At 42.1% G+C, this 25,546-nt stretch overlaps 1 protein-coding gene across 2 annotated transcripts in view; it reads right to left on the bottom strand.

Moving 5' to 3' along the window:
* LOC134631013 (ephrin-A5b-like) overlaps positions 1–25,546 on the bottom strand; it is an 82,909-nt gene that overhangs the window by 6,258 nt on the left and 51,105 nt on the right. For both annotated transcript variants that reach the window (XM_063478906.1, XM_063478907.1), the window contains exon 2: positions 6,323–6,615. In XM_063478906.1, coding sequence (XP_063334976.1) covers positions 6,323–6,615 — 293 coding nt within the window. The remainder of the gene's footprint in view (positions 1–6,322; positions 6,616–25,546) is intronic.

Here is a 25,546-nt window from a genome sequence, read left to right as displayed (position 1 = left end):
AACCACAGGCAACCGTCACAATCTGCTATTAACCGAAGCAAATCCCAAGAAGATTTTCGGTACCTCTTCGAGACCAATTTGAGCAAGCAGCAGGAAGCAATCTACAGCAATATCTAACCAACCAAGTGGGGAATACACAATGTTCATGAAACTTAAGCTAAACAACAGAACTGGTCTGTTAGTGAAGCCTTAGCCCAGATTATACTTCATGGACATGGACAGCTGAAGACCTGAGTAATCATTCCTGTTATATCTCCTTGACCTCCGATTGTGTGGTTGATGCACTGCATGGGTACTGTCAGATGACAAAATTTACATCACTGGAACCCGAGCAGAACCTAACGGACTCGCAGACGCGGAAAGTATAATTCCTGATTCAGACAAGCCTACACAGACACTCACTGAACCTAAAAAATGGGATTTAGTACCTAAACCTACCCATGAACAAAAGCAAAAAAGGTGAAAAATGCAAAACACAAAGTTTACAAGTGGTTTCCTTACTGACACACTTGTGATTTACTCCACTGTCATCCTTCAACCTTGTGGACTTTGTAGCTTTTAGAGGAGGACTGTTATCTCTCAGCATCCAGTATTGCTGCAGGCTGTGCCTTAATGCACAGCCAAAGAAAACCCTCTGTGACAGCAGAGGTATGTGATAGAACTACAGTAACTGACCCTGGGTTGAGACAGGCTTGGAAATAATTTCTCATCAATTTAAAATTTGTAAAACTCATTGCTACTCTTTGCTATTAAAACTATTCAGTTGAAAGTGAAAGTTTCCTACTTTCCATGTGAGCACCAGCCAGATCAGTCAGACAATCAGCAGTGGGCATACACAAAAAGGAAGTGGAAGGAAAAAGAAAAAAAAAGAATAGCCTCCGGAGGGATAAAACAAAGCTGCTCTTATTTACCTTTGGCAGGTGACCATGGTGTACGCCTCAAAATGCACTCTGTGGTGTCATATATCACTAGATCCTGTTATGCACTGTTTTTTGTGTCCTTTAGATAACTTGTTATTCCTTTGATCTGTTTTTTTCTAATGTACAGTTGCAAAACTGTTGAAGAATCTTTTCTTTTCTTGTATTTCTTACTCCCTGGCATTAGGTCACAATGTTTCTCTCTCATCGCATTCTCTCACCCTCCTTCTCTCCTGCCTTGCCACCATCGCTTCACAGATTCCACCACACACATGCAATTACCCGACCGTCTCTGCTCCTTTCTCTTGTGTCTACCACTGAGGTCACAGTCTGGGTTTTCTTTCCTCAAGCAACACAGCCGTGCTTCCCCATGACTGTAACTCCAGCTCTGCCTGCAACTCTAGACCCCAGCTATAGTCAGGTCATCTGACGACGAGACAACGGTAAACCTCCCGGTCACACGCTTAGACACGCTTTGCGCATTCAGTCATGTACTGTGTGGACTGAATCAATGCAATCGCATAGTCCAGACCTGCAGTACATATTCCATATCTCTAAACAGACTGGGATGGCGTGTAAGGCTGGGCTTTAGTGTGACTCTGAGGTGAATTAGACAAATCCTGAAATAAATACTCTGGGAAGAGATGTTTTTCTTGTGGTGATTGGTTTATCTTGGGGAACAAAGCCTTTTGTTTTTGCGTTAGCAGCGAGGAGCTAAAGGAGAACTGTCGGGGTCCTGTGCTGCCCAGGTTCACGTCATTATCAATGTAGATCTGCGCTGGCTGTATGGAGCGGGACTCGGGCGTTTGAAGCAGGAGGGCTTTACAGGGAGACAGTCATCTCTCTCACGCGGGGAGAGCCAGACTCTCAACTGTCTCCTCTGAAAATTGGATTTCTATCCCCTGAGATTAGGATCAGGCTTCCCTTGCTCCACTGTGGCTCTATTAGAAAAACATGCCGCCCTCTGAGGCCAGGAGAAGCTTGCAGCAAAAACCTCGTCATCATACTGGTGACCTTTGACCTTCTAGGACTAGCCGTAGTACTGATCTCACACCAGGTTGGCTTTCCCCTAAGAGTCTGTCTGTCTGTCTGCCTGAAGGGTTGGTCCACATGCAGCTGCAGGTGTCATCCATTTGACATGCACCCACACCCCCCTTTGCCAAGCCTAAGGCGAGTGACAATCACTGCAGAGGAGGACAAAGGAGTATCTGTCTTCACTGAGACGAGCAGGCATGAACACTCCTCTCAATATGTCATTTACATGCCCACACAACAGCTTCTCAAACCACATGTATAACACCGGTATTAACTATCAACTATTGTTAGGCTTTGCCGGTGCAGGATAATGTCAACATGCAATATGACACTGATATCAGCAGCTGATAAAACAGTGTTTAATGTAACACAGCCAGGATTTCAGAATCTGGAGAAGAAAACCCGGATCCATCTGGAAAAATATGGGTTTCTTGTATAAACAGAAATATTTTTTTTTTGTCATTGGTATAAATTTCAGGATTTCACGGCTCATTTGAAACTTAACAAACACAAACGATCGCTTAAAAACGTCAAATGTACATGTCTGTAGACATACTAAAAAAAGATATTTGTTTACCGTGCTTAAAGTTTTGCTGGTGTGCTGGTTAGAGTCAAGCTAATGTTAACCATTACACTGTATAGAAACTTAAAAAAATCATAGTAATCTACACTTATATATATTAAGTGAGTTAGATAACTGTGTTATGTGAATTATGTGGATACAAAAAAACCAACAAGGATTATATTATTAGTAGCATTTTATCTCCTTTCCGCTAATATTTTTTCTTTTTTTTGTGGTAAATACAAACACAAAAATACTTTTGTCCATCAATAGTTGCGCAAACATTTAGTTACAGAGAAAAGCACTTTATTAAACAGACTGCACCCTACTTCCCCAGCACTCAACAGAAAATATTACTGGCCTCTAAGCATTTAGATGCTAAAGGGAGAGGTAAGTAACCATGCTTGGTGGAGACCAAAATAAAAGCAGCAATTCACATTTACCCACTTGCACACATTCATCCAGTGCTTCCTTTATGCTAAGGTGCCCTGTCTAACATTCACACGCACACTCTGGTTGATGCACTCAAGGTTCAGTATCTCGCCCAAGGATCCTGCAAAACATAGACTGGAAGTTTCCGGGATTAATCCACCGACCTTTCGACCTGTAGATGACCCGCTCTACCACCTGAGCCACAACTGCTCCAAAAAAAGAGAATGATTATTAGAATAACATATTCTAGGTGGTTAAAAAATGCTCTAAATGCTCTAAAATCTAAATGCTGGTGGATGTTTACAGCAGGTAGAAACAGGTTGGTGCTTCTGTATGGTCTAACCCAGCGGTCCCCAACCCCCGGGCCTCGGACCGGTACCGGTCCGTGAGTCGTTTGGTACCGGGCCGCAAGAGTTGAGGCTCAGGTGTGAAATGTATGTTTTTCAGGGTTTTTATCGGTTTTCAGCGTTATTTTGTTATCGTTTTTATCGTTAACTCGGTTTTCCAGGGTCTTTTCACGTGTGTTATGAATAAATCCTTTTTTTCGGTACCGGTACTAGTTTTATTTTGTTGTATTTATCCGCGACACCTTAAAGGCCGGTCCGTGGCGCAAAAAAGGTTGGGGACCGCTGGTCTAACCAATACAGAATTCTTACAACCGATACTGATATTTGCAGATTTAAATAACTACACAGTGTTATTAATGTTTATGGTAGGGAAGTCTGTTTATGTTTTGTTTATCTGTGATAAAACAGATATATTTTAAAAATTGTATAATGTATTGGAATATCTTACTTGGATTTGCCCAATTCTGTAACATGTTCCACATCACAAACGCAACAACCGATTATGCAAATTCGAGCAAAAAGGGACGTTGCAAGGTGCCCTCTGGTGGACAAACTATGTGATGTCAACATTTATAACGTGGCTGGAGGGTGTTTCTCCCGCCTCTGTTTTACTTTTTACATTTTCATTTACTAGTACTTATAAATATGCTGACATTGATAGTATCAACCAATATTAGCTATTTACAGATCTATCGGCCTGCCGATAACTCTGGTCTGCTCTGTCTGGTTTTACTTGAACTTTTACACCCTTCATAACCTACTAGGAGTAACCTTTGAAGCTCTTTTCGGAACTGAGTGGTTTCTGTCATATTTTGGGCCTGATTATAGAAGAAAATGACTGGGCTTACATCGGGTCTTAGTGAAGGTGAGCTCTTCCTATGCAGCTACCCTTGGAAAACCTGTAACCTATTCTAATGGCCATCAGACCAAGCTTTTATTGATATATACTGAGGTGTCAAAACTCATCATTAAGGGTACAGAGGACATTGTTAAATTTTGTCTTTATGCAGGAAAGAGTTAAAAGCTCACTTTGGAGGCAATGGTATTTTGAAGCTTCCAGCACAGCCAAGGGTCTTCCAGGCCAAGGCTTCCCTTTCAGTCTCACTGGTTAATATATATGAATACATATAAATTAAAATGATGAAAAGCTACATCATTGTCAAGTGATGGCCTGTATTTTTTCCTTAGCTCTATGCATTGCCGAGCCAAATCCTGCTCAAATGTGATGGGAATAAAGGTGGACTATTAAACACAACCAGAGAACTTCCAGTACCAAAAATCTTGTCACTTGCCTAATGCTTCTGTGTATTCACACGCGAATATCTCCTGACATTGATTCTTTCCACATCATCTGAGACTTGCCATTCATCATCACCAAACTTGACAGTCCATCCATCCACCCACCAGACTTCAAATAATGAAATATTTAAAGAGATGGACACAAAATAAACATACAGCTGCAATTCATTATACACGATCTGAGATTTACATGTTTCCATGTCGCAGAAGTACCTCTGCAACCAGCATTTTCCCTGACTACAGACATATGAGATGTTCTGCCTGTAGGGCATTGGTATTCTCCTGGAGGTGTCTGTCATTTGTCATTTAATCCTGTGGTCAGACCCTGTGTTCTCAGAGGAAAAAGAAAAGAAACAAGTATCTGATTGATGAGTCATGAATCTGAGTCAGCAAGATAAAGTCCATATGGCTTTGTGCAGTTTCGGGCCATATGGACTGTCTCTCTGCCTTTCTTCTCTCTCTTTCGATGATCAATCATCATCAATCTGCAGAAAACCTTGGCTTCTGTCAGTTCAGTGCCAACTCAACAAATGAAGCAGAATTAAGCAATCTATAACTTTTCTTATCCACATCTGAGGAACTGCAACAACATCAACAATTCTTTGGCAGCACTATCAATACAATGCAATCTCCCTAAACAATAAAGAGAATGGAGTCAAACAGACTAGCCAATTGACACAGAGATCCAACAGAAACATCCAGTGACGGGTAATATATCACAATACAAAATACTGCAATGAAAATACAGAATGAGATCCGGTAGAACTCGCAGGACGGCAGTCTTGATGATATTAAGATCCCAGATGCTAGCACGGGGAAACATCCATGGAAGGAAAGAAATGTTCAAAGTTAGTACCTTCGAAAATCTCTGGTGTCACCTTTGATCTGGCTGTGTCATTAAAGTTTCCGAAATATTTTCTTACAATAAAAGTACTTTAAAGTGGAAATTATTGTTTGACGGGTTAAATCAGTGTCCTCAGTCTGGAGGCAATGCTGCCAAGCTGCACTAGCACTGTGGGGGAAGTATGGGAAATAAGCTTTCTACATATTCTCTATTATCTTATTATCTTTGTTGTGATGCCAAAGCAGTCTTTCCACTGACTCTTCCACTCCTTATTAATGTCAGTACCAGTGAGGGTCTTTCCCGACCACAAGTGTCAGCTAAATACCTCAAATCTACCATCGAGCGCTCTGTGTCTCATTTAGTCCATGTCTTCTGGCCCTGCAGGGCACTGACTTCACTTATGAAAACATGACTTCCCAGCTGCTTGTTTTCCCCGAGTCTTCTCACGAGGAGGAGAAAGCTGAGCTCAGCCAGTCAGCAACAAACGGCACCTCGAGCGAGACCTCAACAGTAGAGATGTTTTGTTCCCTCTGGCTTGTGTTTTGGTTTGGCCCTGGTTCCAAGGACTTGCAAAACAATATTTGAACACTGTTGATGTCTTTTTTGCAAAATTCCAAGATAACTTTCATACTGGTCTACAGATGTGTTTCATACTTGGAGCTTCTTATTGTGGTGACGTGTGTACATAGTATACCTGTACCACTGAGTTAGCAGCAATGCCAAAATAATAATTTCTTGGTTTGTAGAAAATTACTGAAATAAAGAGCTTTGAATTTCTATAATGTGGACTAATTTGATACATAAAAAATGAGGAAAAAAATAAAAATCAGATCAAGCATTTAATTCTAACTGCAATGCTAGCAATATAGAAAAAGCAGATACTCACAGATATAATAATACTCTCTGCCAGGGCGGAACTCAAAGCCTAAGGAGAAGGGCGTAAAGAGCTGGAATTTCTCTGAGAACTTGAGCGGTCCATTTGGCGACAGAGGCCTGTTGCACTCCCAACGTTTGAAGCCCTTGGAGTTGTGGTCGCATGAGCTGTAGCCGTCGTAGTTCACCATGTAGAGGACGTAGCGCTCTGCTCGATCATCAGCAACTGGGCCGACGTAGTGCGGACAGTAGATATCAAGGTAGTCATTGATGCAGACGTCGATGTGGTAGTCACCCCGGTAGAATCTGGAAGGAACAGAAGAAACATAACCGCCATGAGCATACTTATGAGTGTTAAAAGACAGACATAGCTGCAGGGTCTGAAAAGCGAAGCCAGTACGGAAGGGCTTTGAAACCTGCATTCTTGTTAATGGGCACCTTGGGGCGATACAGCTGGTTGGTGGTGGTGGGGGAAAACAAGGCTTCCTGTCCTATAGAAATCCATGGGAAAAAGACCCTCAGCCTCAACCTCTCAACACTTTCCTGATGAGTTAATGGGCTCAGTCACTCATTTTGGGTCATGAATAAAGTCCATTCTGTACATTTTGGTCATTCTAAGAGCGAGAAAGAAGGACAATCCACGATATGCACACTGGCTATCGACTTGTGGTTGAAAAGTCGTTACTCAATAAGCATGCGGTTTCACAATCAGATCCAACACTCCCTTGACATGTTTCAAAACACCAAGATGACTATAGTGAAAACATCTCGTTTCTTCATAATATGATTTTACTAATCAGTTGGTGACATTACTGTAACTGCTGTCTGTGGTTTAATGTGGGAACCCTTATTCAGGCAGGTAAAGCGTCAGTTTTACTTTTTCACCTGCAACAATATTTATAAACCCCACTGGGATTTTTACCAGGCCCAAACCTTCAAGGTTAAGTCCCTGATTCCCTAAGAAAGAAAAAAAGCCAACTGTGCAAATGTTATCTGAGGAATATTTTAGTGTCAAATCCTGAACCACATTTGGCATACATGACTGAAATAAAAAGCAAGACTTTTTTGAATATTTGTCTTTATAATCAAGAGTGAGGGCAGGTTTTATGTTGCAGCAATAATGCCACCATATTTGGTTTATTATTGGCTGTAATGATTGCTCTGCACATTTACATGAAGAGATGATTCCCCTGGCAGCATCATACAAAGTGTGACTACTGGTCTTGACCTTTCAAATCATGTATTTGCCTAATGAAGATACACTGAGCATGCTTGCTCTCTGCAGCTGCCTGGTTTGTGCTGTTCTTCACATTTAACATTCAGATCCCCTGAAGCAGTGCTTTGCTAAAGGGTACATCAGGAGCAGCTGTTTAAGTGTGCAGGAAGTTATTTATTGATTTGTTTGGGGAGTCTCTACCCGTCATGTTCACCGATGATGCGTTTCCCCAAAGAGTTGTGAATACAGCAATACCTGATGACAAGTGGTGAAAAGTTGGGCAACTCAACAAGGCCACAGCTGAAGAAAAAGTGCTCAGGCTGGACCGTCAAAAAGATGCACGCAGGCTCTGGTTTTGTTTACATGATCTCATCATGTCAGCCTTAATCATCCCCAGCATCTTGTGAGATTCAACTGAGTTCCTCCGCAAGGCACCCGCCTGAGCAGAAAGCTCTCCTGACACATGCTAGTCACTCCTAAGCCATATATCAATGTTAGTACTCAGCAGCAATGACTTATGCTGGAGCTGAAATTAAAGTCCCCTAGCATTACAGGACTAATCCCCCTGGTTAGCATGTGCCTTTTGCAGCGCTAAGAGGATCCCTGCGTAGAATACGATTTTCATTAGCTCCAATATGACAGCATGATGTAGGAGCCCCTTGTGGAATCTGTGAGTCTGAGAAAACGAGGCCTGTTCTCAAGCCTCGCCTTGAAACAGCCCCTTGTGTTTACTGTACACCGAGTGGACACAAGAAGTGGGGAAAAAGTGTAATAGCGAGATATGCCAGGTATTCATTCCTGAGGAGAGTGATTGGAAACATATATTCCCATAGGCGCCATATAAGGTTGCATTTCTGAGGCTTTTAGCAGAGACAGATTAGGCTTGGACAGCCGGCTGGATGTGTCTCTATAGCTGCTAATGGCCCGCGGTTCAGTATCACTGACATACTGCGGATGTCTTCAATACTCCACCTCTGTTCATTGACACAGCGAGGACCGTCAGGGGAGATGGGGCCAGAGACCGTGCTGGAGCATGCGGCAGGCTGATGATCCGATATGGGTGAACTCGCCAGAGCACCGTAGGGGGTTTTCTATCCTGACTTTTCACAGGCCCTCACTGGCCACAGATCACATTTTATGCCCGTCTCTGCTCCTCACCGAGGGAATGGGAAAACCAATCAGCTGATCTGCGGCCAGGTGAGACAGACAAGGAGGGTTTTAGATGCAGCTGTTGCTACTGACACGTACATGAGCAGCATAAAGGGACGTGTGTGCTCGCCGTGGCCTGCCGGGGGTATCAGGTTGTCGTTACAGATTGTAAATGTGCTGCAGGATTAGTGGCCAGCCCACTGGGTTTGCAAGGGCCACAAATGAGTGGATGTGTGTGTATGCATGATAGCGGGGTGTGTGGGTGTCTTGTGGCACCGTTGGCCATATTCTAATCTTTTTCTCTCTCTAATTATAGTCTGGTCAAATGTGAAACCAAAGCCCTGTTTTCTCTCCCAGTTTTTTTCCCCCCTCGAGCACCAGCTGAGCACTTTGGCAGTCTCAGCATGGCCTCCCCGCGCCTTAGTTTCAGACTCGCTTGCTGATATTATGACTACCAGGGGTCAGCCGGCTCCACAGTATCATGTCCTCAGCCAGAAGCACAGTGGGATAGACTGCTTTGTCCTGTGTCTTTACAAAGCTGTAAACTATAGCTGTGCCCCAGTAAGTGTCAGAGGCTGTCAATCAAACACGACCCCAGAGTAACAGCTAAGATTAGTCAGGATTAAAAAGAGTTTCTAACTAATTCCTTTGTGAAAGAAAAGAGGAGAAAGTTTGTGAAAGTGACAGTGACCCTACTTGGGCTTGAGTATTTGTTTCCAGATACATCCGGATCATGTCTGAAGAGGGGCCAGAGTTTACTTCAAGCATCAACAAGCGTGGTAAAATTAGTCTCCAGTGACTGATTAGCTTTCACTTCACTTCTTCAGTGCTTAAGTGCAGGGGAATCAAAACAATAAGTTCACTCGGGATGTTAGATTCCACTCTTTTTTAAAGATTTTTAAACAGCATTTAGAATAAACCGTAGCTACTTTATCCAAGTGAAACTGTTCTTAGATATAAACTGTAAGACTTTATGCAAGAATAAGTTTCTCTTGAAATTAGAAAGTTTAAACACTGCATACATCATCTCCTCTTTATTGGAGTGGAAGCACAACTATTACTTCTGATGGCTGCATCCAGCAGGATAAGGTGCCACGTCACAAAGCTCATATCATCTCAAACCAGTTTACTGAACACGACAATGAGTTCACTGTCCTCAAATGGCCTCCACAGTCACCAAATCTCAATCCAATAGAGCACCTGTGGCATGTGGTGGAACAGGAGATTCTCATTATGGATGTGCAGCTGACAAATCTGCAGCCACCGTGTGACGCTGTCATGTGAGTTAGGAGCAGAACCTCTGAGGAATCTTTCAAGCACCATGTTGAAGCTGTGCCATGAAAACTTAAGGCAAAAAGCGGTCCAACACAGTACTAGCAAGGTGTAACTAATGAAGTGTCCCATGAGTGTATGTAGTCCAGAAAATGTCTTGATTTCTCTTCAATAATCAATCAAGAAATGTTCTTTTTCACTTCAATAATCCAGTTGAACATAATTCTGGCACACGGTGATAAATTTTTGCATTTAGATGTTGTAAGAAGCTGCTCACACGGCTTTCTTGCTAAACTTTTTCCTGCAAGAAATTCAGTTGAAATTTCTGCAACAAACCACAGTGTTACAATGACACAACACTTGGGCTGTAAATCACAGTCCGACAGCACTGTGTGACATTATGTGAGCCAAACAATGTGACAATAAGAAAATGTGCTTCAGTCATCAGGGCAGCTACAACGACAGAGAAGAGCCACCCTCGAGACAATGCTGCACTTTAAATGCTGAATGTAAAACTATGCTGGAGTTCACATGCCGCTCGCTGGAAAGGCTGTCTGAATCCTGCCCAAAGCTTCCAGCCATAAAAGATCAATACAGGCAATTTATTATAGGGTGCTTCTCAAATGATCTGGAAAGTTTGCAATAAATAAACTAGAAAGATATTGCATGGAATAGGGATTAGGGAGGGTGGGGTGTCAAAACATTCCTCAGACACCTGGGTCGGGGGGAGGATTTGATGCGGCACCTTTATCTCTCTCAGTTTTGGCTTTTATTCACAGCCCATGATCGATCAACAGCTGTTGGTGAAACCATTCACGATTTAATCTTGACATATTTCTTTTTGCCAAAAAATGTTCTCTAAGCAGAGAGAGGGTGCCCCCTGAAACAGCGTGCACCCCTGCCTGCCTGTAAATGTAGTTTGAATGACCGGTTTCTTACTCATGTCTTGGATGCGCTTCTCTCTGCTGCTCGTTTACGGTCAGACTGTGAAACACAGGATTGGATTCTAGCTCCGAGCAGAGCCAAACATGTGCTGCGAAAAGCGGGCTGCATATGGACTGTAGGTGTTTACTGCGAAAGACGATAAAATGCGGGGTGAGAGAAGCGAGAGCGCCAGCAGATGAGCCAGATGTTTGCCAGATGGAGGCTGTACGGACGTTTTTGAGTGGCACAAGTGAAATATTGATAAGACGCAGAGCCATAAACGCACCGCCAGACCCGCGATGTAGTGGAATAAATGAGATTACAGCCCTCGCTGCCTTCGGGTTTCTTCTTTTAACCAAAGTCTGTCTCCTGCTGATCTCTGCTCTGATCTCTACTTCGTCTAACTTAAGACTAGAAGGACCCCCATTATGGGCTGGACTGAAGCGTGTGAAAGAAACTTTTCTTTTTCTTTTACCCAGCTAAAAAGCCTCAACTGCTTTCTCAGTCACCAGCAATAGGGTTTCTTCATTTTCATCAAAAAAGATGAAAATGAAGAATCATCTGTTTTTCTAAATGGCTTTGTTGTTATAGGCTATTTAGTGAGTCATTAAGCCTTCACAGGGCTGATCGAGGCAATTTCAACACTTATGTTTTTCCTTTTGCTGTTGCTCTGAGCAGCAGGAGGTGTCGAAGGCTGAACAAGGCTTTGGGGTTTGATAGCAGGAGGCAGAAAGAACGATTAGACCTTAGCAGAAAAAAAAAATCATGGTTCAACAGTTCAGTATTAGTTATAAATGTGTCATAATGAGCCATTAACAAAACAAAAGCACCTTAGTCCATTTGTCTTAGGGATTAATGATCCCCGATTGGCTGAATTACTCATGCCCAGTTAGAGGGGTTTAATCAATGAATCAGTAACCGGAGCTCTTAACAAAGCACACATCTATGGATAATCCCTCTTTTCAGTCAGCTCTCCCACTTTGTTTGCTTTCTCTATCCCCATCTGGTGTGTTTGTGTCACTCCGTGGCCTGGCACAGGTAGGGAATGGTCGAGCCAGATTAGAGAGAAACCACAACACAGAGAGAGAGCGAGAGGTGGAGGAAGGGTGTGAAAAGAGGAAAGAAAACAAGAAAAGGTGCCTTTGCACTATTCAGATTTTTTCATATCTATTGCATTAAAGGTTTAATTTCTTTCTTTGTGACAAACAACGGTGCTCACGAATCTCTAGAAGAACGTTGTTTGCTTTCGCTTTTCTCCCATATTACAAAGCTCTTTTTTTTTTTTTTTTTTTGGGTTCCAGGAAACGTTGGAGGAAAGTCTTGAGAAACAGCAGAACCGTAAATAAAGCATTACTGTTTTATTTCCCAACATGAGGGTTTTAAATGATGTTTCAGGCCCTCTCTTTGCTGCCAGGAATTATGTTCTGGCAGAGAGTGAGAACTATATGTATTTACTTTTTATTTTATTGCCACGAATAAAAGGAAAAAAAAAAACCCGTCTGCACTCAGGAAGCACCGATTGTGAAAATCTGGGTTGGTATTTGTGTTTAAAATAATTTAACCTATGACTGATGCACTTACTGATATTTTACTTTTGTTTTTATTCTTTTTTATTCTTCTGTTTGTGCAGTGAAATAAAGAAATCTTCAGTTAAAGGTTTTTCAGTTTTTCATCACTCTGTTTGACTTCATCCTGGCTAAATGTCCACAATTATCAGCCACTTACATCAGAAAACATCATCCTATGTCCCAAAAGGCCAATATAAGTCAACTAATGGGCTGATATATCAGTGCATCCCTAGTCTGCACACATCTCCTTTACCTTCCTCAGAACAATTAAACTATGTCAAAGAGATATCTCTTTGACATAGTTTAATTGTTTTGGGTCTGAAAAAATGTTTTCTTTAAAACTGAAAAAATGACAGTAAAAACTTTGTAAAAGTAAACCTACAAGAACTAAAACCACCCATCAAAAAGTTCACAACCTCGTGAAGATTTCTTAATGTAGCCACAACCTTGACTGCACAGAAGTTACAACACTGCCCTGTAGGAAATTCAGAGATAACAAAACAAACCGGAAAGTTCTTGGAGAAACAAAACGGGAAACAGGAGTGAGGACGAGGGAGTAGAGGGGGCAAAGACAGGGAGTGGAGGAAGTGAGGTTAAACAAAAGAAAGGAAGCGGGAGCAAAATGAAAGATGGGAAAATAAACCGAAGTAGTTATCAAAGAAAAGAGGGTAAAACAGAAGAGTGGAGGAGGAGAAAATCAAATGGAAGACTGATAAACGTAAGACCTGATCGGGAAAAAGAAAACAGTAGAAGACGAGTGGAAGGAGGAGAGCAGGATAAAGCCGCCCTGTTGTTTTCCTAATGAACACGGTGGGTCACACGAGGGGCAGCTTCCCAGGGTTATTCCACAAAAAGAGAAAAGAAGCGATGCTTTGAGCCCACAGAAACACATGAAGCTCCTGTCACACAAACACTTGAAAGATGCAAATGCAACAACCGCAGAGTGCAGACCTCACGCTGCTTCTTACTTTTCCACAGAGTCTGTAGTTCCCTGTCGCACCCTCAAGGGGGAGCCCTTAATGGGCCCGATAAGGTCCTGATCATGTAATGTGATGTCACCAGATGGGGTCTGTCCACCCCGTTGCCCTCAGGGTTGGGAGGTCTTGATCGCCCTCCCTCCACCTGTCCAATCATTCACAGCTTTCCGCCTCTGGAAAGTTAAAGCCACCATTACTTAGGTGGCTAATTATATACACACACATCTGTCCATAGACTCACAAACACACTCACATAGGCACAGACTGCATTTAAACACATAATGTGTCTGCCAGAGGGCTCAGGCCGGCTGGGTGCTGACAGCAGAGAGATGGGAAAAATGGAGCCTGTAAAGTATAGACAGTTCCCCGTTTTCTGCTTCTTTTTTTTCTGCTGGGAACAAAACCAGTGGAGGTGAATAATTGGCCTCTGATTGAAAACACATTGCTGCTTGTGGGAAGGCACCTCAGATAGTTCAGAAAGGGAGAACAGAGGCTGGATGAGATGGGAGGAACGAGAGCGGACAGTTCGTCGTTGGTTCCTGGCGGTCTTGACTGTGTCAACTGCTAACTCGTCCTTCAACGCAGCTGCAGGAGCTCCGACAGACAGACAAGGATCTACGTAAAGCTTCACGTACTCTAACCAAACTTACCACAAAGCTCCTGTTTCTGAGCACTTCATGTACCAGCACAAACTTTGAGAACAAACTAATTACTAAAGGTGATGCTGAACTCTCAAAATAGTGTTTGAAAGATGTTTTGCAATGTTAAGTTTGCTAAACACGCACACTTTAAATAAAGCCTTATTTTTCACATCTTTAATTTCTTGGAAAGAACTTTATGTTCAATTTAACATTCCTTGGAAAATGGAAAAGCTGGACCCAAGCACGAGTCAGGCTACATTTCACATAATGCGACTAATGCAGCATTTTTCCATTAGAGGCCTTGTTTTCCTGGTAAATGCCCACTTATTACAAACTCAACACTCAACAGCCTGAAATTCGCGTTACCCCGATGACCTCAGTGTGATATAATCAGGGTTATTTTCTCTGACTTTACAAAATTCCTCCAGAAGAACAGAACAGCAAAATGAAGCGGGGCCTGAAACGCACCTTTAATTTAAAGTTGTCTCTTCACAACAATTTAAAAAGGCTCAAACGCGTCAAAGAGAACTCACTGTAGTCACTGTAGCCAACAATGCAATGTCCTCTTTATTCGATTTAGGGAGGAAAAAAAAAATCAAACTTCTGATGTTAAACATAAGACCTAATATTGTGTTTGCTTACTTGACCTAATGAAGCGGGAACCCCAGTGGCCCCTCAGCCCTCCTGCTTCCAGCATCCCTGCCTACATCTCAAGTGCAAATTACCGGAATGTCTCTTAATATCCAAGTAATAATTTATACTAAGATAATTGCTCACTATATATATGCTGAATGCAATTCTAGCTCGTGGGCAGATTTCTAATGTGTGCAGCTAATTTGCTGCTCAATAAAAAAGTTTAACAACATAACTTTTTGATTACTTTTACAGTCTGAGTCCTATATGGGTCTCCTGAAATGAAATATAGAACTCCGATTGATGTTCTTATGGAGCGATCAGCTGATAATAAGCTGATCGCGAATTATTCCACTTTTAAAACAAGTTGTTGCTGGTCAGACTGCTGCCGAGCGACTCTGAGTGACCCGACCCTTTCAGATGAGTATTTCTGACTGTGCACAAACTGAGTGAGACAAGCGATTCTCCTCCTGTCTTACATGAATGAGGCAGGTTAATTACTGACAGCGCTATTCTGGTGTCAAGGAGGTCAAAGCAGCAATGGAAGCATGGGGTTAGTGTGAGTCAGCACACAGACGCACACACAGCAGGGCTCCATCATTCAGTCAGTGTAAAACCCCAAGGGGCCGACAGAGCGACTCATAAACCCCCTCTGTGCTAAAGATGCTTGTTCAGGTTTCCATGACCGCAGTTTACAGCAACACAGCGCTCCAGCCATGGAATCGCCGCTTTTAACAAACACATACCTGAGAGTGTGTGCAAGCAGGCAAACAAGCACTAAACATGAGCGCAGACACACAAGCACTTCTAATGTCACATGACTCCAGGAGGCCCACAGCAGGTTTGGTTAAAATAACCCGGCTAGCATATGTCCAATCAGCACCTGCCCAAGTGGATGGAGGAACAATCTGCGAGGCGCTGCAGATATGGGCAGGCGTGTGCACGTGATTCTGGTGGCGAGCACGCTCCCGAGCACACGGAGTGAGTGTGGGCGCTCGTGCAGGGTTCAGTGGCTGAACATCCCGGGACGCCTCCCGTCAGACGAGACGCTCACCGTGCTCGGCTGATATCGATCTGACACCTTAGACTCTGAGCTGAGGTCAGGGGTTAGTGACAGCCCATTATTCAGCTTGAGAACCAGTGTTTGGTCAGTGTCTGAGCCCAGGTGACGGCCTGACCTCGCTGTCGTCCATCTTAGAAGCTGCTGAGGGATGGAAGGTGAAGTTTAAAAAGTCTCTTAAAAAACTCAATTCCCCATGAAATGCTTCATGCTTCATTTATTCTGTTTTTTGCTGCTATAGACAGGAGTCCCGCTCTCTCCCCGCCATCTTTGTGTTCTGCAGGCATTTCATTGTCTTCCACTTAATGGGGTGACTTTACTGAATCAATAAAGTTCATTTCTTTATGTTTGTTTCTTTCTTTTATTTGCCCTGCTTTAAATGATCAACAAATATCCACATTAAACCAGACCTATTATTTATTTAAACTTTTGATTATGTTGGTAATTTGTAATATGTGTTATGAACAATGTATAGCTAATTCCTTTCACATATTTTAAAAATTACATAGGAACTAGATTCAATTAAACATAAAGCTTTTTAAAGTTAGAATTGAATAAAATAAAGCCAAAGTAGTTATTTTAAAGAGGCCACATTGTATTAGAATAGCATGTAGAGATGTTTGATGCCACTGCTGTGTCATTAAGTATTTTTATAATCCTTAAGAAAAAAGAAATCCCTCTTTGTGGTGCAGTAATGTCTGGATTCATGTTTTTTATTTTCTTGCCTCACCAACAGCTACCCTCAGGCCAACAACCAGCAACTGCTGACATACACTCTGAGCTCTGTATGCATAGCTGCGTAACAGGTTTGGCGCTATTACACAACTATGCTTTACGAATTTAATACTTTGCAAGTTTAATATGTTCAACAAGGAGCCAGACTGCTAAATGAACATTAGGAGGAGACACGTCAGCCAAAACGTTTACTCAATTCAGCCTTAGCTGGCTCTTTAGCATTCCTACATATCGTTCTACTCTGAGGTCCACATCATAACCATAAAACAAAAAAAATACAACAAAATTTAAGAAAATGCAACATTATACTTTACAAAAAGACTCATTTTCTTTTTCAAATGAAAGAATTCACATCTATGGCCACCAGTTAATGTCATTTCCTGTCTCTATAACACTCTTGGAAGAAAAGGCTGAAATCATGATTGTTGTATTTTCTGAAAAACCTTCGTGTTTTATTTTTCTTATTCCATTCTGGACCTTAAGGTTAGTGCAGAAAAAGTGCCAAACACAAATGGAAAACCACAAACTGCGTGGTCCATTCGTGCACTCGTTCAGATGAGCTGTTGACGAATTTCATACCTCGTGCGGCTAGATTTTCAAAAACTTAAAGTAGAACTGGAGCATCAGTCAGCACATGAAGACAGGAGAAAAAAACCTTCCTTGCTCCATCTTTGCAGCTGAATGAGGCAAATATTTCTGTCTTTAACATATTTGTCTTAATAATTTCATGTAGCACAAACGTATGGTGACTCCAAGCACCAGACGTAGTATGCAAAAATACTTAGTATGTATTTATTTAGGCTTGTTAGTTGGATATCAATGCTAATATCCCTGTTTCTACTCCCTTTAATATAAGTAGGACATTAAAAAAAGAAAGTTTAGCCGTAAAAAGTAACACAAAGGAGTAAAGCAGCGATACAAACAAGCAAAACTAGTGCACGTGCACGCACAAACCAGACAGAAAGCCAGATGCGAGCTAGCCTAAGCAGCAGTGATTTCTACAGGAAGGCCCCACCTGAAGCATGTTTAACTAACATGGCCCTGATCCCCACTGCGAGGCCAAGACTCTGACCTCCGACCTCACTCCCCAGGGGCGATCCTAACCCCCTGTGCAGCCCTATCACTTTACTGCACCCCAGGGAGCCATGGCCCCGCCCCTCCAGGCCGCCCTGGGCCCAAAACACTCTGAACCCACAACCAGGACTGGTTGGTGGTGATGTCGGAGGGGAGGGACAACGGTGACGAGAGGAGCCCACAACGTCTGGACTCAATCACCCGCCCATGACAAGCCTGCAATGCATTCACACACGCGCACACACGCACACACACCCCGCTACGACTGCATGCAAACACACACACCAACACCAGCACTTATCCACCAGTGAGGTCTCACACACATCAAAGTGTGGTGGAGCTGACTTGGCTGAGTAATAGGCGTTCTGTGGGGAGATGGTGAAATGCTAAAAACTCAGGCTTGGAAAAATTGTTGTGTTCAAGGTTCTGGAGGTGGAGGGGTGGAGATGGAGGGTTGTATGTGAGGCCTAAAGACAAGAGAGCGAGAGAGGATAAAATGGAAGCGACAGAGTGAAGGATTAACTAGTGAAAGAAGAAGCCAAAATAATGTGAGAAAAACCAAAAGGACGCAAAGGAGGGGACTGGGAACGAGCACATCCCTGATTTAAAACTCCCACAGGTCTTGTATACAAACTAGGAGGTCTGTGTGTGAATGTGTGTCTTTCTGAGTTTGTTTGGCCCAATTTAACATTCACAGTCTCAATGGATTTTACAGGCTCGAAACACCACTGGTTCCCATTCCTCAAAATCCTTGTTGTCCATTCATGCTGAGAAGCTTTTCTTTGGAAAGGCACTGCTCACAGTTTTCTCTGTTCGTTTGCCTCTATAATTTTTTGTGATTATCATGATTACTGTGACTCTCATGTCATGGTGGTCCCTCAAGATTTTTCTGGTGAAATCAGCTAAAAAACCTGGTAACAGTTTATTTCATGGCTCCTGCATTCCCCTTATGATTTCCAGGAATCTTTCCCAATTAATTTCACAAAAATTAGCCATCAGTTTTTTTCCCCGCATAGAGGTTTTTTTTTCTTTTGGCAGAAGTCTGGAAACATCCTGCTGCTGCTGATGAAAATTACTAGGAGACTTCAAAAGTCCCATGCAATTTGATACTAATTACAAGGCAAATTGAGAATGTGTTACTACAGTTATTAAGTTGCCACTCATTGTGTTGAAGATTTTAAGAAAAAAGTAGGGAGTAATTGTTGTTCGGAGTTTCCTGGAAATACAGAAGAAGGGAGATGCAGAAGAAAATAACTGAGTCACATCATTTCACCACTCATCCATCTATCCATCCATCCATGATGTAGTCTTGTGATTGCTACTGCAAAACTGAAAACTGAAGAAATGTGGAAAAAGATTATCCCACTAAAACTGTTAAACATATTTGAAATCTAAAAACATAGGTACGAATGAACTTTACAAAGCATCAGCCTAATATTAATCCAGAAAACAGTGAATATATATATTTTATTGAAACTAACTGAAATGACGCATACTGGGATGTCTGTAAATAATGTAATTAGTTGATCTGAAGTCCTCCAAAATGATCCGCAAACTTCATTTACATTGATTTTAGCTTTGAAAAATAAAAGCAGACATTCTAAACTAGTTAAATCAGATTTAAATTAAATCTAATTAATGAAGTTTTTCTATATCTTCTTTTATAATGTAAAGTTCCAATTGGTGCAGGGCGATTACTAAAGTTCTAAAGACTCATAAAGTTTGATGTGTTCATTGTAAGGATGTCGGTGGGAGAACCACTTAGGAGGCCGGGCTCACTCCACTTTACACCCAACAGCAGGTCGAGAAAAAACAGCACATGTAATATCATGTAAAGGCTAAACATAGAAGGATCCCCTGAGTGCTCTGCATGCCAACGCCACTGTACCACCTGGTCCGCTCAATCTGCCCCTGAAGGGCCCCCTCCGCCTCATCCCCATGACACAGAATGTCTGCCAGAGTCTCGTCCATCAGCTCTCAAACCGGAGACTATCTCAGATCTGCGCATACCGCCTTAAGAGAGCCTCGGCTCGGATTCACACGCGCCGCCTTTAGAAGTCCTGGGTTCAGTTTCGCACGCTCCTCCTTAAGAGTCTGTATTTCATATTCACACCCACCACAGCATTCCACTGTCAGAGCCGGTGGAGGCCATGTTCCTCTTTCACATATTCGGCGCAGTGAGAGTCGTACACTCGGTGAGGTAATGGCCCATCTTTTAGGACCTCCAGTGGGCAAATTTCAATGCATATAAAGCGGTTTCCTGCTGCTAAGGAGCATAAATGAAGGTGAGAGGTGCTCCAGAATTTCACGTGAATACATACCTGCTGATGCTGATGCACACAGAGGCAGCAGGAGACAAAAGTTTAGGAAGACCGATTTGTGACTAACAAGAATAACGTCAAGAAGAATTAAGGCCTTGATTTTTTTTCCAAGTATTTGTGGCCACAAAAGTGATGAACATTTAAGTTTTAAATAAATCAAAAAGCAGAGGCATGGGGAGTTTTGTGACAGAAAGTACAATTTAGTAATATATACTCAAGCAGCTCTGGATTATTGGGAAATGATTCCTGGGAAGCCCAGTACTATTGAGAATAGTTGTACTACAAATATGGCATCAGTATCTCAAATTCTGGAAAAATGCAAGCAAAATGTTAACTAAAAACCACTGAGGGTAAGAGAAATGAAGTCTTTTTGTTAACTGAGTGTCATTAATGTGGAAACGGTCCAAAGTAAAGCCAACAGTTAAATATCGTACTGTTGAAAGTGCTAAATTCTCCCTGGATACAAAATTTAAGAGAAAAACGTGACTATAAACCCATCCGCCCACACATACGTGACTTTTGCAGACCCGGCTCATATTATTCTGAGCAAAAAGGCCACAGAGAGCAGCAGAAATCTGGCTCAGGACGAAGCCGACCTGTCCGATACGGTGGACTGGCCAAAAAAAATATCACCAGCTGCTATCCAACAGCTGACCAGCATTAAACAAAGCCAAGCCCCCTCACATACACAGACACGCCCTTTCAAAGGTTTCAATAAACTCACATCCTCATCACATCCCAAGAAACATGTGGTCCGCAAACACGTCCTCGTCAAATGTTTCGCAACACCTGACATCCAGTCTTTCTCCGGCCTGCTCTCTGAACTTTACAACTGACCCCGGATCAGCTATCGATGATGGCGGTGACGATGAGCGCCACCTCGGCTGAATCCGGGCCAGCGGTGAAATGGCTAGATAGGAACCACATGTCAGCAGCTGCACGTCAGATTGAGGAAGGATTTACTGCGGCTATGTGATGATGGAGAGAGGGCCGTAAAGGAGAGATAGAGCCGCCGTTGATAGATCACCTCACCGCGGGCCGGCTTCCATCTGAGAACACAAGCAGATGACTTTTTAACCTCCACACCTCGCCAAAGGGAAGGAGACGTAAGACAGATGTGTGTCTCCGTTTTTTTTGTCAGAAATGTCCTTTTTCTTTTCATTCATGGTGCCTTTCTCTCCACGTACAGTATGCGCCTGGGTTAAATTAGGCATTTGGCGGCAACTAAATCCTCCCATCCACCCGTCATTATCGCTGTATTTTAGGGAGCAGACTGCAGTGATTAGCCCTAGCCCCTGAACCGTGGGCCACCTCATTTAACACACCACTTGATGTAATTGTTATTGGAGAGAAGATACTAGCCTGCTGTTCAGACTGCAACAACTCTCTTCTCTGTCTCACTCTGACAGTTGCTCGCAACACCGTCACTGCCTACGCTCGTTTGTGAGTCGGAAAATAAGAAGAAGAAAAAGAAAAGAAATATCAAGATTTGGCTCAGGCTGAACTGAAATGTGTGATTGGAGACCAAAAATGGAGAGGAAGAGATGATTTGTTGAGCCAAAAAAAACAAAAGCAAGGATAAGGAAACAATGGTTCAAGTGAGCTTTTTGAGTTGCAGGATGATTCCTTTATCATCGTGATGGTTCTTTTATGTCTGGGCTAAATGTAAATGTTGGCTGAACAGCATTTCAATAAAGCTGCTATATCCTTGTTTAATAATTGATAGAGACTTGGTGCTGTGCTTGTAGACGTACTGTAGTCTGAGAAACACTTGTCCGAGTAGGTTTGATTCTTGTCAGCTTAGCTAGGTTCCCCAGCCAAGTGCTACTAATAGCAAAGCATCAGTGACCGGTTAGGGCAACACAGAACCAACACCTCTCAGGCAGGGGACACATTTGGACCTGTTCTCATCTAACTTATAGCTTAGTTATGATACTGGTAAATGGTCTGTGAGCTAAATGTGAACCAAAAATCACAATCTTAGCTTGAAATGGTTAATTTGCGGACCAGATGTGCCACAGTACACCTGATATTTAGCTTCTATGAGGCAAAGTTGTGACTGAGCTGAGGCAGTCAGGCTCACTCTCAGTCAAGGCCAAATGTGACCTATAAAAAACTGCTGATCTGGGCCAAATATCCATTGCTAAATGGGTGCACTCGAATATACGTATTCACATGAAGACTGAGTCATTATCAGGTCAGCACTCATGCAAGGAATTCAAAGACAATGATCCGAGGGTGTAAATACTCTGATATGGAAGACAGATGCTCCCAGGAATGAAAGAGACCGAGGATAGCTGCTGCTAACTGTCTTCTTTAATCTTCTGTGTTCAAACATTTTGCCATAACAAATGATGCTTGGTTGCACTTCAAAAAATAGTTAATCTCCCGCTCGTGCATTTCCAGCACAGCTCAGTTTGCTGCCCCTAGTGGTCAATAAAGTTTTCTTTTAATGAAAATTGCTGTTTCACAGTTTCAGATAACTCTAAACATTTTTGACATTTTGAATGTAAATTTTCTATACTTTTGCCATAAAACGGAGTTCTTTCTCCCCGCTTTCTCCAACTGCTTGCTCAAAAAGGACTACTGAATTGTTGGCTTTACCTGAAATTTAACAAGCCTGGCGATGACTGGTACTGTGAACTGGCACGTAATAAATAAAACGGAACGGTACTGAATATAGCTTACTGTACATTAATATATTTTGATATTGTGCTATCAATTTAATTATAGTTGAAAAATCATCAATTCTGTGCTTCGTGGCATAGGAGAGTAGCAGTTTCACAGACAAGGAGACAATGGGAGATGTATAAGTGGAAAAAAAGAGGAGAGGAAAAATGAAGAAAGAAAATTGAAAATGAAAGATTTAAAAGAGGAAAAGAGCTCAAACACATTCAATGGGAGTCTTGGGGTGGAGGGCTGGATAAATATACTCCCCTTCACTGAATGATAGGCATTCTCATCTCTCATATACCCCCTGGGGAGACGGAGAGAGCAGAGCAGGGCTAGACTTGCCATCTTAACCCTTCCTCTGTGCTCATTTTACACTAGCATCCCTTTCTTCATCTTTCCGCCTGCTCTTCTTTCACTCCCTCTCAGGGCTGCCATCTCTGATCATTTTAATACAGCCCCGAACCTTCTGCCTCTTCCTCCCTCTCCCTGCCCTTTCACTGCCATTAGCAACCCGCTCTCTCCTGTCCTAAATGGCATGTGACCGCCATTATCGCCTTGTGGAAAGAGCGCCGTCATCATGTGTGCCATCATTTTCATCCATAACCATTAGGAACATTGTAAAAAGATACGACCACTCACACGTTGTCTTCAAATAATGGACTGTAGGCACACGGTTGGACTGCAGCTGCTCGCCAGTACCAGCAGACACTGTCATTACTTTTTACGACTTTGAGTACTTCGGCCCTTAATGTACATCCTTCCTGTCCTTCAGGGTTTGAAGCCAGAGGAGTAGGGACGATTAGCGGTGGGAGAAACCATCCGGTTGTCAAAACAGCCACAGGTTTGATCTCTCCACCAATTACCAGAGCTCGGAGAAGAGTTTTACAGCTTAATCAATGCTGCTGTTATTTGACCAGGGAGGGGCAGCAACTCAATAAACTGGTATCCTGTTTCATTAAAATCACATCATGATCTAGTACTGCTGCTGACCTGTGGTAATGCATGATTCACTTATAGAGCGTATATAATTTCAAAAGAAACACTTTAAAGTGGAGCCCGATCAATACAGGATTTTTAAGACTGATACCAATACTGATATTTGATGATTTAAAAATCTGATATATTGACCAATATTTATGTTAGATTCCCCTAACATTTGTTTTGTATAGTTATTTGTTAGTTTTTAATAAGATAATAACACAATGCATTTTAAAAATGTTATGCTTGTTATGCTCTGCCAACGATGCTCGGATAAGCTGGTTGTTGTGTTTGTAGCCCTCCAAGCACATGTATGTGCTATGCAACACCAACATAGCTAATATGTCAGTTAAATCCAACAACTGCTCCATGTCAGCATGCTTGTCTTTATGAAACTCTGAAGAAGTTCTAGTTATAAAAAGCAGGGTGTCTAAATTCAGATACTTTCATCAAGCAGTAGACTGTATTTTGTAGATACTTCCTTACGCAGCGTGTAACCTAACCCTAAGCATGAAACAAGTGAATACAATATTTTAACAAGTAGAAATACCAATATATCATGCCACAATGGCTAATTAACATCAACATCTGATGGTAAAATCTGCTTCTGTTAGCTACTTAACTAGCATTACAGATAGATAGTTCCTTGACTTTTGGCAATCAAATTAGCAATCAAATAAAGGGCAGCTTTGACCAACTGAGAACAATTGCTAAATTGTAGCCAATTTCATCTCTGTCAGCTTTAGAAAAAGTCACCCACACTTTTATCACCTCTCAGCTGTACATTACATATGGTTAAAAAAACACAACTGCTCAATTTGTAGCTGGTACAAAGAAAAAACAGCACATCACTCTGTGTAATTTAACATGCAAACACAGATAGCATGATGCTTTGTTTTCTGTCTCTTTTAGCATGTTAGCATGCTAATTTCTGTTAACAACTTATGGCTATGCATTGCAGACTACCTACAATACCATGGCTGTGGATATGTATAAAAACATTAAAGATTTTAACTTAGACGCTGATCTATCAGTTTAAAAATGGCAGGCCCACTTTGCTATACATATACATGTGTTACTGTTTTTAAGAAGGGAACAACACAATGGTTGTATAATGAAACCAACATGGAACATCCATTTAAAGGCAGCATCAAACCTATATATAGAATATTGCCTACATTACAACCTGGCCATTTCTGAGACAGAGGTGAAACATTCAAATGACATGTAAAAAAAATGTTAATTTAATTTTAACTAAGCTAATCTTTAAATTTAAAACTAAAATACTCTAAAGACAGCAGAGCCTGACTGAAAGTCAGTGATAATCCTTAGAAATCTAGAATATCTTTTTGCTTTTCGAGGTTATTAAATAAATGTGGGCTTATCTCAGAGTCAGTGATGCTGGTGTGACACAAGATAAGTGTCACCAAAAATCAGCAAATCTCTGTGCGTGAATCAGACGGAGGGCCAGAGTTTAAAATGACTTGGACCCAGCATCAGTCAGCACACACAGAGTACTGTGCACACACTGCTCTCAGCACTCACCACGTTAACGCAGACACACACAAACGCACACCGAGAACACTTCACGGGCTCAACACTCCTCAGATAGTGTTTACCCTCCGAACAACAGCCAATTACATGGACAGGGAGCCTTTCAGCAGCTAACCCAGCGCCACTGTAATCACAGAGACACAAACATTTGGACATTTTTTATGTTATTCAACACAGTGCTGTTTGGATTCAATTAAATATTATCAAAGCGAAGAACATAACTCAGTGCAGAGATAAATATGCTGCTGATGCCATTTTTCAACAAAGACTTAACTTTTAAACATCCTGAACGCCATCAGTGAAACAATTTCTCAAATCAATTATTTTCTTTTATTTTTACACTATTTATAGGGCACGCTGATGAAAACTACATGACAGGAAGTCTGGTTGTTTCAACTGTGTGAGGGCCCCAGGGTAAAATACTAGCTGTGAGTAGCTATTAACCCTGTTTATCCCACTCTC

Source organism: Pelmatolapia mariae, linkage group LG7 (genome assembly GCF_036321145.2).
Source record: "Pelmatolapia mariae isolate MD_Pm_ZW linkage group LG7, Pm_UMD_F_2, whole genome shotgun sequence".
NCBI lineage: Eukaryota > Metazoa > Chordata > Actinopteri > Cichliformes > Cichlidae > Pelmatolapia > Pelmatolapia mariae.
The sequence above is the reverse complement of the archived record's forward strand: the minus strand, read 5'-3'. Positions and strand labels throughout refer to the sequence as shown.